This window comes from Sus scrofa, chromosome 2, assembly GCF_000003025.6.
Source record: "Sus scrofa isolate TJ Tabasco breed Duroc chromosome 2, Sscrofa11.1, whole genome shotgun sequence".
Classification (NCBI taxonomy): domain Eukaryota; kingdom Metazoa; phylum Chordata; class Mammalia; order Artiodactyla; family Suidae; genus Sus; species Sus scrofa.
Window position 1 is genome coordinate 41,496,415 of NC_010444.4, and position 17,211 is coordinate 41,513,625.

Consider the following 17,211-nt stretch of genomic DNA (forward strand, 5'->3'; position numbering starts at 1 on the left):
GACAACCCAGGAAAGCATTCTCCCACTTGTCCCTTAGATGTGCCAACAGTCTTTTAAAGTTGAAGGATCAGGAGTTCCCATCGTGGAGCAGTGGTTAACGAATCTGACTAGGAACCATGAGGTTGCAGGTTCGGTCCCTGGCCTTGCTCAGTGGGTTAAGGATCCGGCGTTGCTGTGAGCTGTGGTATAGGTCGCAGACGCGGCTAGGATCCCGCGTTGCTGTGGCTCTGGCGGAGGGTGGCGGCTACAGCTCCGATTAGACCCCTAGCCTGGGAACCTCCATATGCCGTGGGAGCAGCCCAAGAAATAGCAAAAAAGACAAAAAAAATAAATAAAGTTGAAAGGTCACTAAGAACCTGATCCCTGGATTCTCCGTAACCCTAGTTCAGCCAACAGCGGCTACAAAGCTTACTGAACTCTATGAGAAAACAATAGGAAAATAAATACAGAAATGTTGCGAGGCCAACATGAAACCTACTCTGAGGGCCTGAGCCATCCACATCCTGTGTGAGAGGCCTCTGACCTGGGCCCGAAGAGTCAGCACCACTCCTCAGGCCTGTCACCTGAGTGCCAGCTTTCCAGCTTCCAAGGTTCTCTTCCTCTTCCCACCTCCTCCCCTAGGAGCCAGCCTCCTAGCAGTTCAATTCTAAGCAGCAGACACCTGTGCTGGGCCCAGGGGGTGTTGGAGAAGTTGGGGTGACCTCCTTGGTCTTGTCTTCATTGCTGAAACTCCTTCAGATTCAAAGCAGAGCTGTGACCCTCAGAGATGCTCAGAAGCCTGATGTCTTCCTGTGGTTTATTGGATATATAAACAGAATACAGATCCAGGCACAAAGAGGCTGCAGGAACAGCTGGGGACCACCCTGACACAGGGCCCCAACCCCGCTCCTAGGGGCACGAGGGAAGCCATACACCTCCAGGCATACAGGGCAGGGCTAGGGGCTGAACAACCTCATGTTCACGCTCTTTGGACACAGCAACACAAAGTGGCATGTGGGATGGGGGGGCTGGGAGGTGGAGGGGGCCCAAGCCTGGCTTTGGGAAGGACACTGATTCAGAGACAAGGCTCTGACAAATGCTCAGAGACGACTGCACACGCACAGAGCCTGCATTTTTCACTGACTGATGTTCTCCTGCCAAGAAGTCCCAGGAAGCAGAGAGCTGGGCACTGGCTGAGCCACAAAACTCACACTCAGGGCCCTTCCGGAGACTAACTCTGCTATGTTCTTGGAGAAAAGGCACATTGTGAAGCCAAGGGCTGCCCTTGAAGGCTGAAGGTATCCTTGGCACCTGAAGGCTCGGAGGGGTGGGCTGCCCATCCACACGGGGATGAGTTGTGCTGGACCCTCACTGGGAGGGCATCCCCTCCCCCTACACCTCACAAGCCAGCCCACCTGCCAGGGAGGCAGGTTTGGGGGATGGGAGTGGGAATGGACACGGAGCAGGCATAGTCCTGCTCTTTTAAATCCTTTCCTGAATTACAAGGTCAATAACAGAATACCAGGGCGTCCCTCTTGGGGCTCTACGGGACTTGAGGGTCACTGAGCCCAGTCCCCAGTCTCCAGGTCTGACCTCACAGCAGGCCTGGGAACCCACCCTCTTTGCTTCTGAGAAGTCCCCCTGGGAAACGATATGCAGACCTGGATGTTGCCATGAAACCCCCTTCCCTTGCACTGTCTGTGGTTCTTCTGTGGTCAAAAGGGCCAAGAAAGGGAACAGGCCACCATACCCGGGCCCTCCGGTATGGGTCTTAGGTCCAGCCCTGGTCCTGGCTTCTCAGGAAAGCTCTCACCTCCTCCACCAAAGCCCCACAGGAGCTGCATATTTGTGACCTCAAGCCAGGGCCAGAGCTGAGTTCCCCAAGTGCCCAGCTGTGGCACTTTCCAATGTGTAGAAGAGGGGGAGCCCAGAGAGGGAGCCACCATGGGCTGGGATGGCCCATTCTGGTCACTCTCAGTGCCTCTGCCTGCTGTTCCATGCTCAGCACCTATCAGCTCTCCACACCTTCAATGTTCCCCGCCCCCCGCCTACGCTGGGCCCGCTGGAAGCAGAAAGTGGTCCAGCCAGCCCCAGCCCCCAAGGCCTCAGGACCACTGGCAGGCACAGTCGGTGGGCTCCTGCACGGTGTAGGGCACCCAGGTGCCATTGGTGGCACAGAAGAGCTGCACGGAGCGCCGCTGCAAGCCCACCTCACGGCAGCACTTGCAGAAGCGGGCATAGGTGTTGATGTTGTAGTTGTAGATGCTGGCGGACGGGCACCTCCCATCACAGGACACTAGGTTCACCTGGGGATGCGCAGGAGGGTGAGGCAGGCTGCGTGGCTTCCAGCCCCCAAAGCCCCTCCACCCCCACCTCTGGCTGTGCCCCGCCCCCCCACCGCGGGGCCAGGCTGCGCGCACCGGGGTGTTGCTCCTGCATTCATTCTTGCGAATGGTCATGCGGATAGTCACCTTCTTGCAGGAGCGTCCATCCTCTTTACCTGGGGGAACAGGGTGGGTGAGGCTGCCGCAGCTGAGCAGTGCTCCTGGGGCGGCAGGCTGGGCCAGACTGGGGCAGTTAGTGTCATGCTGGAGGGCCCCTCCACCAGCGTTAGTGCCCATGCATTAGAGCCCCTCCCCATCGGAGGCAAAGCCTTTTAACTCAGTGCCTTGGAAGGAGGTGGAGGCGGGAAGGCAGGGGAGATGGGTGAGGCAGAGAGGGATCCCTGGGATGGCCTGGGTGCACTGGCTTGGGAAGAGGACAAGGGACAAGGCAGACTGCCTCTCCACCCTAGCCCCAACGCCTGTCTCTTATCCACTGGCAACCCTGAGGGTGGCCTCTCCCTGCTCTCAGCTTTAGCGTTTGAGAGGGTTCGAGCATGAAGATTCTGCCATTTCCTGATGAAGCTCTGGTCCCTGACGTGATGCTTGCACACAGCCAGGATCACTCAGTTTCCAGGGCTGTCAAACAGGACAGGATCAGGGATTCATCCACCTCACACGGCTGGAAATGGCTAAGCATGCAGTTCCTCTGCCTGGGCCACGCCTCCCACAGCCAATCGCATGGCTCATTCACATCCTCATCTGCTGAAATATTTCCTCACCAAGGCACTTCCTGGATCCCCTTCCTGAAATTGCCTGGGGTTAATAGATGCAAACTATTGCCTTTGGAATGGATTGGCAATGAGATCCTGCTGTGTAGCACTGGGAACTATGTCTGATTACTTATGATGGAGAATGATCATGTGAGAAAAATAATGTATACATGTATGTGTAACTGGGTCACCTTGCTGGACAGTAGAAAAAAAATGTATTGGGGAAATAACAATTGATTACAATTAAAAAATAAAAATTAAATTAAAAAAATAAAAAATAAAAAAATCCAGAGGGAACAGGGGAAAAAAAAAAGAAATTGCAATTTCATCTCTCCACTCAGCCTCCCTCCCTGACCCCTCCTTTCCTTATTTCTATCCAGGGCACTGTCACCATCCTATGAGAGAAACACTTGCTATGATGCTGTTGACACTTAAACTTTAGGGACTTCTTTTGCACGGGTTCCTTCTACAGTTTGTGGTGAGTCCTCTCATTCCACATAAGTCCTTCCTTTCATACCTCGATGTGGATTTCTAAATTTGTGTTCTTTTCTTAATGAAGATCCCATCAGTTGCATAAGTTTCAGCCTTCATAAAGCCAGATACATTCATCCTATTGTAATTTCACTTGCTATTCTGTCTCTCCCACAAAAACTTCAGCTCCATGAGGCTGTGTCATTTATGCTGTGTCTAACGTGCCTAGAACATCGGAGTTCCCTTTGTGGCTCAGTGGTTAACAAACATGACTAAGATCCATGAGGATGCGGGTTCGATCTCTGGCCTCACTCAGTGGGTTAAGGATCCCGCGTTGCTGTGGCTATGGTGTAGGGTGGCAGCTGTGACTCCGATTCGACCCCTAGCCTGGGAATCTCCATATGCTGCAGGTGTGGCTGAACAATGCCTGGTGTACTGGTGCTAAATAAATATTTGCAGGATGCATAGATGCCCCCGTGACCCCAGGGTGCCTGTGGGAAATGGGGTGGGATCTTCTCTTCTGGCCTCTGGGTTTCAGCACAGTTGGTTTCCTACCACACAGGCTGAAGGACTCCTGGCCAGAGCCAAGTTCACTTTTTTTCCTTTCTCTGCTCCCAGGAGGTGGGAGAACCAAGAGCTTTCCTCAGGGCCCTAGACTGAGAGTGGGTGAGTGACCAGCGGGAGCAAAGCAATGGTGGCACTGGGCATTGGGGGGCATTGAGCGCCAGCAGAGCGGGCACTGCCGAAGCATTCCCATGCAAGCCCGGGGTGCAGCTTGCTACCTGGCATGCACTGCTGGCCCGATGGCCTTTGCCAGAGGCAGGGAGCAGGGGCACCACCCTTCCCTCCCCTACACCCCAGAGCTCGGGGCCACCTAGCAGAAGTGACATTGTTGGAATCAGCAACGCGGCTGCACGTTTCCAGTCCCATGGGCTTCCGAGAGGAGTACCTGGGTGGCAGTGGACACTAACCCGTGGAGGAGAGGCAGGGCTAACAGGGACCACGGGAAACAGGGTCCCCAGGGAACCTGGGGAGAGGGACAGGGGTCACAGGTCACAGGGAGCACACCGGACATTCAGGGAACATGAGTTATGGGTCAGAGATCAGCCATTGAGGCACTGAGCCCAGTTTCCTTGGAATTTGTGAGGTGGACATAAAAGGGTCCCAAATTCTACATCCCTCCAAGGAAGGGTCGAGGGCCCTGGGGGAGGGGGGACAAGTGGGCAAAGTTCCTAAGGCTGATTGGTACATGTGTGCACATCTGGTTGAGGACGCAGGTTCCAGGGCCTGGGTGTGAGGACAGATGCACAGAGCTCTCATTCAGGCTCAATCAGGGAGCCAAACGGGCCCGAGGCCCACCCAGGAGGCACCTCCAAGACAGAGCTCCTGACCACAGGGAGAACTCATGTGGAGGCCATCTGGGCCGAGCAGGGGACCCTGGCTGGGCAGGAAGGAGGGAGAGCAGCAGTGAGCTGCTGACCTCCTGAACCCCACATCTCAAGGTCCCCTGTCTCCAATAGGAAGCGGAGGGCTTTTCTTGGGACAAGGACATGAGCATGGCCCCTGCCCACCTGTCATCTGTTCTGGGGCCCTAAGCCCCATGGCGGAGGTGTTATTCCTTCATCTACTCACCCCTGAAGAGCCACCACCGGAAGTGCCAGGCCAGGAACCCGGCCCTCTGAGCCCTGACATGACACCCTGTCCCCCCACCAGAGCCCCCACCCGGACCTCTACCATGCCCACTCACATGTCCTGCAGCATCCTTCCAAGGAAGGTACCACCGAGCCCCCAACCTAGAGGGAGAGGAGGATATGGGTGGGAGACCCTGTCCTAGGCCAGGAGCCAAGATCCCAGCAAGAAGCAAAGAGATTGCAAGAGTCTTGACTCCCTTCTTCCCATGATGCTCCAGAGCGGGAGTTCCAAGCCCTGTTGTCCATCAGGCCCTGGCCGGAGGGGGAGGAGCCCCTGGGCTGGGCACAGGGGCTCACCTGACTGGTTGAGACACTGGCACTAAGACTGCCACGGCCACCAGTGAGGTTGGAGGCTGGGTTAAGATGGTGCAGGGCTCCTGGCTTTCCAAGGGCAGCACTCCTTATGCACCCCCCTTGCATCATCCCCCTTAGTGTTTCCTGCACGAAGGGTCAGGATGGGCTGACCCATTTAGGTCAGTGGTCTGGGCTCTATCTTAGCCCTGGATAAGCTACCTCTTCCCCCTGGACTTAGTTTTCTCATCTCTAAAATGGGGGCAATGATCCCTGAGAGCCCCCCTCCTCTGCTATGAAATGGGTAAAACAGTGGATGTGACAGTTCTTTATAAATAAGTGTGTGTGTATGTGTGAGACCCACATGGGTCTCAGTATGTGTGTATGATTTTGTGAGCACATACGTGTGTGTACATGTGTGAGTTTGCATGCCTATGTCTGGGTGTGTGTGAGAGAGTATGATAGGCTATGTGTAACTATTTTCAAGGTAAGACCAGAAATATCTGAATGCCCAATATTAACGTCAGGAACTCTACTAATTCAACAAGAACCTCCAAACTCTCCAGGAAATCCTTTTTCCCTGAGATATGCCCATAGCGACAGCTGTTTATGCTAGTGCTGGCACCTGTTAGCCCACTGCAGGACTGAACCTTGCATCTGCGTGGTGCATTGTGTCCCAGCGTGTCTTTGTGTGTGAAGGTGCGTGGTGTATGCACCGGCTGGCCGAGGTGTTGACATCCCTGTGGAGTATGTGGTGCCTGTGAATAGCTGACTGCCCGTGCTGGTGTGTATATGTGCCTACAACAGTGTATCTGTGTGCATCTGGGCAAGGCTGTGTGATGTGAGAAAATGGTGTGATGTGGTCAGAGCAAAGGTACATGGGGAGATGTGGAGCTGGAGGGGGGCCGGGCAGGGCAGGTCCAGGCTCCAGGGAACCCCCTCTTTCTACCCAAACCCCACCCAAGACACCCCTGCCGCTACCTGCTGCCACCACAAAGACAGCTGATGCCCCTGGCCTGAGGCTGTGCTGCGGGGGGAGGGGGCCAGCACTGACCTTGGCACACTCTGTCTCGTTGAGCGGTGGGCAGCTGATGGGCGAGCGGACGAGCACGGCACCCAGCGGCGTGCTGCTGCAGTGATGGCGGGTGCAGTCTGCGATCCAGGATGCCCCGGGCTGGCGGGCACAGAGGTCACAGGTCTAAAGACAGGTGCAGCCCAGGACCTGGCACTGCCCAGAACCCCATTTGTACCCCAGTGGCCCTGTCCCAGCTGTCCCCTCTTGGGACACCTTCCCAATATGCAGTTAAGGGGTGACATACCAAGAACAGGGAGGTGGTGCCATTGGGGAAGGTGAAGAGGCAGGACACGTTCCTGCAGGAGCCACAGCAGGCTGCCAGGTCCCTTGGGTGCTCATACTCCTGGTTCTGCAGGGCAGGGTGGGACCCGATGGGCCTCAGCCACCCACCCACCTCCACCCACCTGCCTCTCCCACTGTCTATCTGCCTCTGAACCCAGAACCCAGAGAGGGGCCCCTGTACATGCTTGGAAAGGAAGCTCTCAGCCTCCTTCTATCTCAGGCAGGAAAGTCATGCTTTTGTCAACCCTGAGCCTCCCTTTCAGCAGTTTCTAGGCCCCAGGGAACAAACACAGCATTGCTGGTAATTAAGGGGGCCAGTTTGGGTTCCAGATAGACTTTAGTTTGAGTCCCAGTGCCTGTGGAAATTTTGACAAATGGCTGGGCCTTCCTAAACTTCAGTTTTCTTATCTGAAAAATGGGATTAATTCCAATCCTTTTTATTCAACTAATACTTATTTAGCCCTTTCTAGAAGTCAGTCATGCCAGGTACAGGCCATGTAGAAGCACTCAACAAACAGTAGCAACACAAACAGACCAAGAGGATAGGGAATGCGCCAGGCATAATAAATGTGTATTTTTCAGAACTCTCGCTGTGGTGCAATGGAATCGGTGGAGTCTTGGGAGCCCCTGGGACATGGGTTCGAGCCCCAGCCTGGCACAGTGGGTTAAGGATCCAGCATTACAGCAACTTCAGCTTAGGTCGTGACTGTGGCTCGGATCTGATCCCTGGCCCGGGAGTTCCATATGCCGTGGGGCAGCCAAAGATGGGAAAAAAAAAATTTTTTTAAGGTGTAATCTCTGTCAAATGCCCACCTTTTTCTAGGCTTTGTCTCTTGCTGCTCTTCTCCCTGGACTCTCCTAACCCAGCCCCGTTCTCAGCACTTTCCATCAAGGTCTCCGAGGACCCCTCATGCCCACTCTCTAGACTCGTCCTAAGAGCTTGGGCCAGTTTGAAGCTCAGAGCTGATTCTCAAGCACCGAGGGTCTGTGGGCCAGTCCTCCTGTCCCACCCCTACCACCCCTCCCCTGCCGCACTGCTGCCCCTACCGCCTCGCAGTGGACATCACACAGCACAGAGGTGGTGTTGATCTGGTAGAAGCTAGTGAGAGGATCCAGCAGATCGGTGCAGCGGGAGGTGTGGCACACGCCGTCCGCAGAGAGCTCCACCACTGTCTGGCCGGGCTGCATCACCCCCAGCTCTCGGCTCAGACACACGGGGGCCTTCACTGGATGGGCATGCAAAGTGGCCACAGTCACTGAGGGGCCAGCACCCACGCGAGCCATGGCCTGGCTGGCCCACCCTCGGCTCCCTCTCCCGACTCACCGCACTCGTATTTGGCGCAGCCACACACATTCTCCACACTGTGCATGAATGCCTCGTCCAGCTGTGACTTCTCCCACTGGGTGGGCAGGGGTGGTCAGCGCCCCGGGGTGGGGAGGACCAGCCCTGCCCTCAGGAGCAGCCTGTCCCCTGGCTTCCTTCTGTCAGTCTCTCCGTGCAGCTGGCAGGCCTGTGAGCCTGTTAGCCGGGGTCGGGGTGGGAGGGGGGCTCCGGGTTCCCTATGAGCTCAGCCACCCTCCCCGGAGAGACAAATGCCTGGTGTGGCTCCCAAGCCTCCCCAGTGTCTTCTCCTGGGCCTCAGGCCTCTCCTGTCATTCTGAGCACCCGCTGGTCACATCAAGGAGGGACCCCTGCCTGGCTACTGGCCCAGGGCCTTGCTGGGGGCTTCCCTTCTTTCTTTACCAGTTAAAAGAAGAGGATGGGGAGTTCCCATTGTGGCTCAGCGGTTAACGAACCTGACTAGCATCCATGAGGACGCGGGTTAGATCCCTGGCCTCACTCAGTGGGTTAAGGATCTGGCGTTGCTGTGAGCTGTGATGTACGTCGCAGACGTGGCTCAGATCTGGCGTGGCTGTGGCTGTGGCATAGGCTGGTGGCTATAGCTCCGAATGGACCCCTAGCCTGGGAACCTCCATATGCTGTGGGTGTGGCTCTAAAAGACAAAAAAAAAAAAAAAAGAAAAGAAAAAAGAGGATGGAATGAAAGGAAATATGTGCTGGGGGAAGGGGCCACTTAGAATCCAGAAAATTATGTAAAAAAACATAATTTTAAGCCTAACTTTACATTTCTTAAAGTATATGCATTTCTTTTGGTGGAGAAGCCTGGTGGTTAAGGTCATGTTCTCTGAGGTCAGATTTCCTGAGTTCCAGTCCTGGCTCTGCGATTTACTAGGTACGTGACCTTAACCTTAGTTTCCTTGTTTGTATAATTGGGATAAGCCCAGACTCAATCTTGTTGGGTTGTTGTGAGAATTAATATGATAATATACACAAAAGGCCTCGGGAGGCTCCTGGCATATAGTGAGCTCTCAATAAACATCAGCTACTGTCATGATTATCATCCTCCTCCTCATGGCGCAGCCACCCCCACCATCGCCACTGTCTTCCTCACCGTCCTCACCTCTCCCCATCCCCATCATCCCCACTGTCATCACCTCCAGCATCCTCATCACCACCCCCGCTATCATCATCATCACTGTGGTACTTAATCCTCACCACCCGGAAGCATGATCAGGCCCATTTTACAAGCGACGGCCCCCTGCCCAGCGTGCAGAGCTTGGGATGAGAGTGCTGACTTGTAACTCAACACTCTTAGCCGTAGATGAAAGGAATAGGGTCTCCAAAAGACTAGGGGAGAGAGAAAAGGAAAGGGGGGGGGCAGACCAGGGGGAGTGTGGAGGGGCGGGGTCTTCATACCAGATGGCACCGGGGCACCGGGATTGTGTCACAGTCACACTCTGAAAAACAGGAGGGGCCGGGACCCACCTCACCAGAAATGTCCAGGTGGGAGTCCTCTGGGCTTCCCAGACCCCTCACTGAGGATGCAGCCCCTCCCCTAGCCTCCCTCCATCCCTGCATGGGGGCTGAAGCTCCCCTGGTTGGGCAGGTGGGGCAGTGATGGGTTCTGATGCCAAACTCCACATCAACTATGCAGGGAGGACAGCCAGGTAGATGGATCAATCCCAAAAAGGGTTGCTTTTGTCCCCTGGGCTGCATTCCTCCCAGGATGCCCATTCCAGAGCAGAGTGGGGCCTCTCCCAGAAGGGACATGGCAAGGATGGAATTTCTGACCATCTGCATTTCCCAAATGTATACTCAGCAAGCTGAGTTCCTCTCAGAGCCTTTGCCTGTGAGCAGATCAAATTCTAAGCTGAGAGGGAGCCGTCTGCAGAGGCACTACTGACTGACTTGGGGGTTCCACCAGCTCTAGCTTCAGGTGGAGGAGAGAAGTCAAGGTCACAGTGACTGTGAAGCACACTTCAGAGTCATCCACTCATGCGGCAAATAGTTTTAAGCTCCTATATGACGAGATTTTTCTGTGCTCTGGGGATAAAGCCATGGATAAGACAGACTAAAATGTCTGCCCTCGTGAAGTTTATGTTCTAGTGAGGCCTGGAAAAAGCAAGCCAAATATCCAGATGCAAAACAGAGTTTCTCGACCCTTCTTTATTTACTTAATTTTTAAATTGCTCTTTAGGGCTGCACCAGCAGCATATGGAAGTTCCCCGACTAGGGGTCAAATCAGAGTGATAGTTGCCGGCCTACACCACAGTCACAGCAACTTGGGATCTGAGCACATCCGCGACCTACACCACAGCTCAAGGCAACACCAGATCCTTAACTGAGAGAGGCCTGGAATTGAACCTGCATCCTCATGGATACTAGTTGGATTTGTTTCCGCTGTGCCACAGTGGGATCTCCTCAACTCTCTTTTGAAACACATTTTTATTTTTATTTATTTATTTATTTTCTTTGTCTTTTTTTTTGCTATTTCTTTGGGCCGCTCCTGCGGCATATGGAGGTTCCCAGGCTAGGGGTCCAATCGGAGCCGTAGCCCCTGGCCTACACCAGAGCCACAGCAACCCAGGATCCGAGCCGCGTCTGCAACCTACACCACAGCTCACAGCAACATCGGATAGTTAACCCACTGAGCAAAGGCAGGGACCGAACCCGCAACCTCATGGTTCCTAGTCGGATTCGTTAACCACTGCGCCAAGACGGGAACTCCCTGAAACACATTTTTAAATAAAGCTTGCTGGTGTTCATGGCTCACCACCACTCCCATCTGCTTCCCAAAAGTTTTGAGATGAATTAGAACAAGATCGTGTTTATGCTGGCGATAAAGACTATTTAAGGTGGAAAAGTTCCTTTTTGGAACAGGGAACTTGCTTTTTTCCCATTTTTTAATCCTGGGGAGACTGAGGTTCAGCCCTCAGGGCACAGAGGCAGTAGGGAGGAAGGCCATTTTGGTGGCTCCCCTCTGGTGACTGTGGAGGGACGTCATCCGAGCCACACAGAGGATGGTGGACCTGGCTCCTCTCTCCGCTGGGGCCCTGGATCTCTGCCTTTGGGGAGGGGCATCCCTACTCCCCTCCCCAGGGACTTACCACAGGACTTGTAGGGGCAGCATCGGTCCGGGCTCCACACCTCCACCAGGGCAGTGCCCAGGCCACAGTGCACTTGGGGGCAGCGGAAGCTCTCACACACTGCGTGGGAGGGGAGGCAGGAGACACATCAGCCACAGACACCTTGGAGCAGGAGGCCTCAGAAACACACTGGCCAACCCACAACCTCATGGTTCCTGGTTGGATTCATTTCTGCTTCACCATGACAGGAACTCCGTAAATTAAGTCATATTTAAATTTAACCCTTTTGTTCATTTCATCCATGAGGTTTGCCCAGAGTCCATGATGCTGGTGGTACTATGCTTATTAGGTACTGCTAAGGTACAGTGCACCCTGTGTTAAGGTGCATCGTATAGTATATACTAGTGTGATGTCCTCTACAAATACCAGAATGGGCTCGCTTTATTTAATCACTGCAAAATAAAAGAGCTTCAGAAGCTTCAAATTGTAGCCTTGTGCAGGTACTATGGTAACAGTGGCAGGGGCCCTGGGTCGGTCAGAGAATGAGGCCTATGGATGGAGCCTGGGAGGACTGGAGTGGCCTAAGCAATTGTCTCTCCACCCAGGCTTTCCCCTGGCTCTTGGGGGCCTCCATAGAAGGGACGGGGACCTTCCTTAGGAAGCCCCAGAGCTGTCTGTGTGACAGCCCAGACTCCCACTATCCAGCTGCCAGGACCTGGCCCTGTTTTCATGGGTGGGGCCTCCTTCCACGGCTTTACCAGAACTCACCACTAGGGGCTCCCTGTTTCCCCTGTTGGAGGCCCATTGGCCCCGCATGAGGACTTTGTGAAGGTCCCCGGAGCGGTTTCCAGCTCCGGCCCCCAGGTCCAGCAGGACTCACCACACTGGTACAGAGGGCAGCAGAGCTCCGTGGTGTTCCTGTCCACGGTCAGTGCCTCCCCTTCCTGACACTCAGGGATGGGATCTGGACAGTCGCCACAGGCTGAGGAGAGAGAGGGGCCACCACAGTCACAGGCAGTGCTCCTTCTGGGGAGCCTGATGCAGAGCAGGTTGCTGGGGAAGACACCTAAACCCCAGGCGTGACAGGAGCCAGACTCAAGGGTCACCAAACCAAACTCTGGTCTGCTTGCCCTCAGGCAGGAAAGCCAATCTACTGACAGCCAGCTTGTGGTGAAGGAAAGTGCAGTCTTTGCTGCAGGCGCCAAGCAAGAATGGGCAGCTAATTCTCAGAAGACCTGAACTCCTTGCTTAGTGCTGGCAGTAAAAGCTGCACGTCCCTTCACAACAACCTGGTGTCAGTAGGTTGGCTTTACTGCGGCGGGGTGAGCAGACCTGAGTTTGGTTCATTAACAGTGTTCTGTTGTCCCATGTGACCTGTCCTGGAGACAGAACTCGGAAATTCTTCTTTACATGCACCTACATTCTATTTATTTATTTATTTATTTATTTTGCTTTTTAGGGCCACACCCACGGCATATAGAAAGTTCCCAGGCTAGGGGTCAAATTGGAGTTGTAGCCGCCTGCCTACACCACAGCCACAGCAACGCAGAATCCGAGCTGCATCTGAGACCCACGCCACAGCTCACAGCAACACCAGATCCCTGACCCACTGAGTGAGGCCAGGGATCAAACCTGCACCCTCATGGATCCTCGTTGGATTCGTTTCTGCTGAGCCAAAACAGGGACTCCCTCCACCTGTATTCTTGAACAAGCAATGATCTTCTCATGCTCAGTAATCTATAGGGTGAAGGAGGGACTGGTCTCCTCTCCTTCCTCCACTTCTTTCTGGACAGGGATCTCGCCCTTCTACCTATGCCCACCCCACCCAAAGATCCCCACCCTTCCCTCCCAACCACCCAGGGAAGCAGGGGTGAGCAAGGAGGTGGCTGTGATGCAGGCGTGCATGCCGACACCCGATGGCTCATCCACCCACCGCAGAAGTAGGAGGTGCAGCACGAATCCCCCAGGCGGCCGGCGATCAGAATCTGGTCCTGGCGGCAGCTGGGGACCAGCTCTGCCTCACACAGGTCTGGGTCACACTCTGGGGAAAGGATGGAGTGTAGGCGCGGGGAGCAGACCTTGACTGGCTTCCATAGCTCTGCTTTAGTCTCCAGCCAGGACCCAGGCCCCTACCACAGCTGCAGGGCATCCCCACCCCCGGGGGGGTAGGTATCCCACTCCCCTGCCCCTAGAGCTCTCACCGCAGCTGTAGCTGGGGCAGCAGGAGTCCTCCTGGAAGTGGGTGAGGAGCCGGTGGCCTGGGCTGCAGGTGGGGGCAAGGCCCTCACACAGAGTCTGGTTACACACTGGCCAGGGGACCACAGGGCCTGTCACCTAGAGACCAGGACTATCCCCAGCCTCCAGCACTGCCCAGCCCATGGACATACGGCCCCCAGTCCTTTTCCCATCCCCAGGACCCATATTCTTGGAAGGGGCCTCTAAAGGTCACACAGAGGGTCCAGGACTAAGACAGAAGAGCAATAAGAGTTAACACATTGAGATGGGCCGTGTATCTACTGCTGTTCTAGATCAGTATCGATTTCTATAATTCTCACAATAACCCAGAAGGTGGGTACTAGCATCAGCCTCATGTTACAGGAGAATTGATCAAGGCCTGGTGGGCGGATGGTAAATGACCTGCTGGGGCTGCAAGGTGGTGGAGGGAGCATCCACCAGGCTGCCTGGCTCCAGAGCCTGTGCCTTTAAGCCCACACTGATTCCTAGGGCACAGCTCCTGCCTCCCAGGTGGGTCCTCCATTCCTCCAACACAGCCCGCATAAGACACTTCCATTTCCCCCGGCTTTGTTCTATCCATCAAGGTCAAGAGGCAGAGCTGGAGTCTTTTAAGCATCCTACAATTAATGTCCAGGGAAGTGCAGGTTGGGACTCACCACAAACAGTCCCCAGGCAGCAGGGGTCCTTGGTGGGCAGGAGCAAAGCCACCTCCCCGAAGCGTGGGCAGCTCTCAGGGCGGGGGTCCGGGCAGCCCAGGTCCACAGGGACGATGGTGCCCGGAGCTTGGCACTGGTGCTGGCAGCAGCCACTGAGGGAACTGTTCCAGGTCTCCCCCAGGGCCCGCGGCACCCCCATGCTGTCCGTGCAGGCTGTGGAGGGGGCATGGCGGGGTGCAGGGGCCTGAGGAGGGTGGGGAGATCCAGACGGTCCCAGGGAAGACCCTCCCTGGGAAATTGACCACACAGAGCAGCCCTGGAGGGATGCAGTGGGCCTGGGCCAGGGGCAGCTGGAGGGTGAAGGAGACCCGAGGTTGAGGAGGCCCTGTGGGGGCAAAGGAGGAACCTACCACACTTCTCCTCGGGGATGCAGAGCCCTGAGTGGCGCCGGTGCAAAATGGTGCCCTCAGAGCAGACGCAGCCCTCGCCCAGCACCTGGCACTGCTCTGGGTCCAGTGGGCCCAGCAGCCCATCCTGGCACGTCTCGGGGGGCTGACAGGCTGCCACACAGGCCTGGTATGTGGAGTCGCTGGAGCACAGGAAGGCTGCAGGGGCACAGCGGACACCAGGCCTAGCTCAGACCCCAGGCCTGGGTGAGGAGGGAGCTCAGAGCATCATGTGTGTCTCAGCAGAAAGTGCAAAGGGGTTTAATGTCATTGCCTCCTTCCTCTAGACCAGGAGCCAGCAAAGCACAGCCCACAGCCCAGATGTGGCCTGCTGCCTGTTTCTGCAAATAAAGTTTTATTGAAACAGCCATGCCCATTCATATAGCTATTATATCTGGCTGCTTTTGTACTACAAGAACAGAGCTGGGTAATCGTGACAGAGACCATATGCCCCCCAAAGCCTCAAATATTTACTCTTTGGTCCTTTACAGAAAACATGTGCCAACCCCTTGCTGTAGATCTGTGTTTTCAAACTTTCTTGACTGTAAAAACTAGATCTTACATTGTCGTCCAAAACGCACGTGCATGTAAAACAGTGGTCCTCAAGCCTGACTACAAAAGAATCACTGGGAGGGAATTCCCCTCATGGCTCAGTGGAAACCAATCTGACTAGTATCCATAGGATGTAGGTTCGATCCCTGGCTTCATTCAGTGGGTTAAGGATCTGGTGTTGCCGATGAGCTGCGGTATAGGTTACAGATACGGATCAGACCTGGCATTGCTGTGGCTGTGGTGTAGGCTGGTGACTACAGCTCCAATTTGACTCCTAGCCTTGGGAACCTCCACATGCCGCGGGTGTGCCCCCCTCCCCCCCAAAAAAAACACTGGGAGCTTTTGCAACACCGTGGCTGGGACCTTGCCCCAGGCCAACTGGATTAGCCTTTCTGATGGTGGGGCCCAAGCATTAATACTTTCTGAAGTTCCCTGGGTGATTTCAAAGGGTAGCTGGGTTTGAGAATCACTGATTTATTGAAACAAAAAACTTTTTCACAAAATAATGCTTAACCTTTCTAGGTACAGTGCACACTAGTATTTTTCATTCTATTGCTTTTTTTTTTTTTTTTTTTTGTCTTTTTAGGGCCACACCCATGGGATATGGAAGTTCCTAGGCTAGGGGTTGAATTGAAGCTGTAGCCGCCAGCCTACACCACAGCAACTTGGGATCCGAGCTGCATCTGTCACCTATACCAGAGCTCATAGCAACGCCAGATCCTTAACCTGCTGAGTGAGGCCAGGGATCGAACCTTCGTCCTTATGGATAGTACTCAGATTCATTTCCACTGAGCCAAGATGGGAACTCCTAAAATATTTATAAGTTTATTAATTAATATCAATAAGTGGTCAGATGAAAAGTTAAACCTGGGAAAGCTTAGATTCGGACTCGGGTCTGTGAGCCTTTCTCCCACTCTAACAAGGGTGAGGGGTGAGAGCCACAGAAGCAGTGGAGGAGCCCCCCGCCCCCACAACTCACGGCAGTAGTCGGAGCGTCGCCACTCGATGCACACGTGGAACTTGTGGCACATGGCCACATACACAGTCAGTGCCACGCAGGGCTGCTGCACATACTTGGTGTCCCGGATCCACAGCTCACAGAACGACTCCGGGGGCACCTGGGCCATGCATCAGACAGTGATGCCTACCCCGATTCCCCACATCCCAGGCTCAGCTCTTCCCAGCCCAGCCCAGGAATGATGGGGAGCTTCTGCAGGCTCCTGATCTGTCCCAGGATCAATACCTCTGGGGAACTCACTCTCTGGAGGCAGGTGCTGCCATTCCCAGCCCCCAGCCCAGGAGGTCCCCCCACGCTGGACCCAGGTGGCACCTACGAAGCGGTGGCAGGCGCTGAAAGTGCGGTTGGACACCATGCGCAGGCAGGGTGAGCAGTCGGCCGTGGCACAGCTGTCCGGGCGGAAGCGGGTCTGGCCCATGGAGGTCAGGGAGCTGGGCACCTGCCAGCTGTCCAGAAAGGGAGCAGGGTCCTCGGCCTCACCCAGCACAGAACCATCCTCCAGGGTGAGGTCGTTGGCTGCATCCCCATCACAGATACCTGAAAGGGGCAGAATTACCCCCCAGTGGCCTTAATACTCTCCAGCACTCCCAGGTTCCCAGCTGCCACACTGAATATTCCTCACAATAACACTTTGAGGCTGATATTACTATAACCCCATTTTATAGATGGGAAAAAATAAGGCACAGAGAAGCTAAGAAATCCACTGTGTAAGAAACTGTCTTTGTTAGAAAATACACACCAAAGTATCTAGGGATGAAGGGACACGATGCCTCAAACGTACTTTCAAATGGTTCAGAAAAAAAGTGCATTTATAGAAACTGCATATGCATAGAAAAGTGCAAATATAAAAATTTATATCTACATATATACAAATGCGCATATATATATATATATATATATATTTGGAGAGAGAGAGAAAAAGAAAAGCAAATGGGGCAAAATGTGAACACTTTTTGGCAAATCTGGGTAAAAAGTACATGGGAGTTCCTTATAC

At 54.5% G+C, this 17,211-nt stretch overlaps 1 protein-coding gene across 1 annotated transcript in view; it reads right to left on the bottom strand.

Moving 5' to 3' along the window:
- The window catches only part of OTOG (otogelin), a 93,364-nt gene continuing 76,939 nt past the window's right edge, over positions 787 to 17,211 (bottom strand). Inside the window, 16 exon segments of the mRNA XM_021083273.1 lie at positions 787 to 2,285; positions 2,400 to 2,479; positions 5,292 to 5,337; positions 6,581 to 6,700; positions 6,846 to 6,950; positions 7,931 to 8,109; positions 8,208 to 8,283; positions 9,641 to 9,681; positions 11,332 to 11,430; positions 12,191 to 12,292; positions 13,244 to 13,351; positions 13,512 to 13,616; positions 14,202 to 14,414; positions 14,612 to 14,806; positions 16,179 to 16,317; positions 16,534 to 16,754. Of these exon segments, the coding sequence (XP_020938932.1) occupies positions 2,085 to 2,285; positions 2,400 to 2,479; positions 5,292 to 5,337; positions 6,581 to 6,700; positions 6,846 to 6,950; positions 7,931 to 8,109; positions 8,208 to 8,283; positions 9,641 to 9,681; positions 11,332 to 11,430; positions 12,191 to 12,292; positions 13,244 to 13,351; positions 13,512 to 13,616; positions 14,202 to 14,414; positions 14,612 to 14,806; positions 16,179 to 16,317; positions 16,534 to 16,754 (2,030 nt within the window). The 3' untranslated portion in view covers positions 787 to 2,084.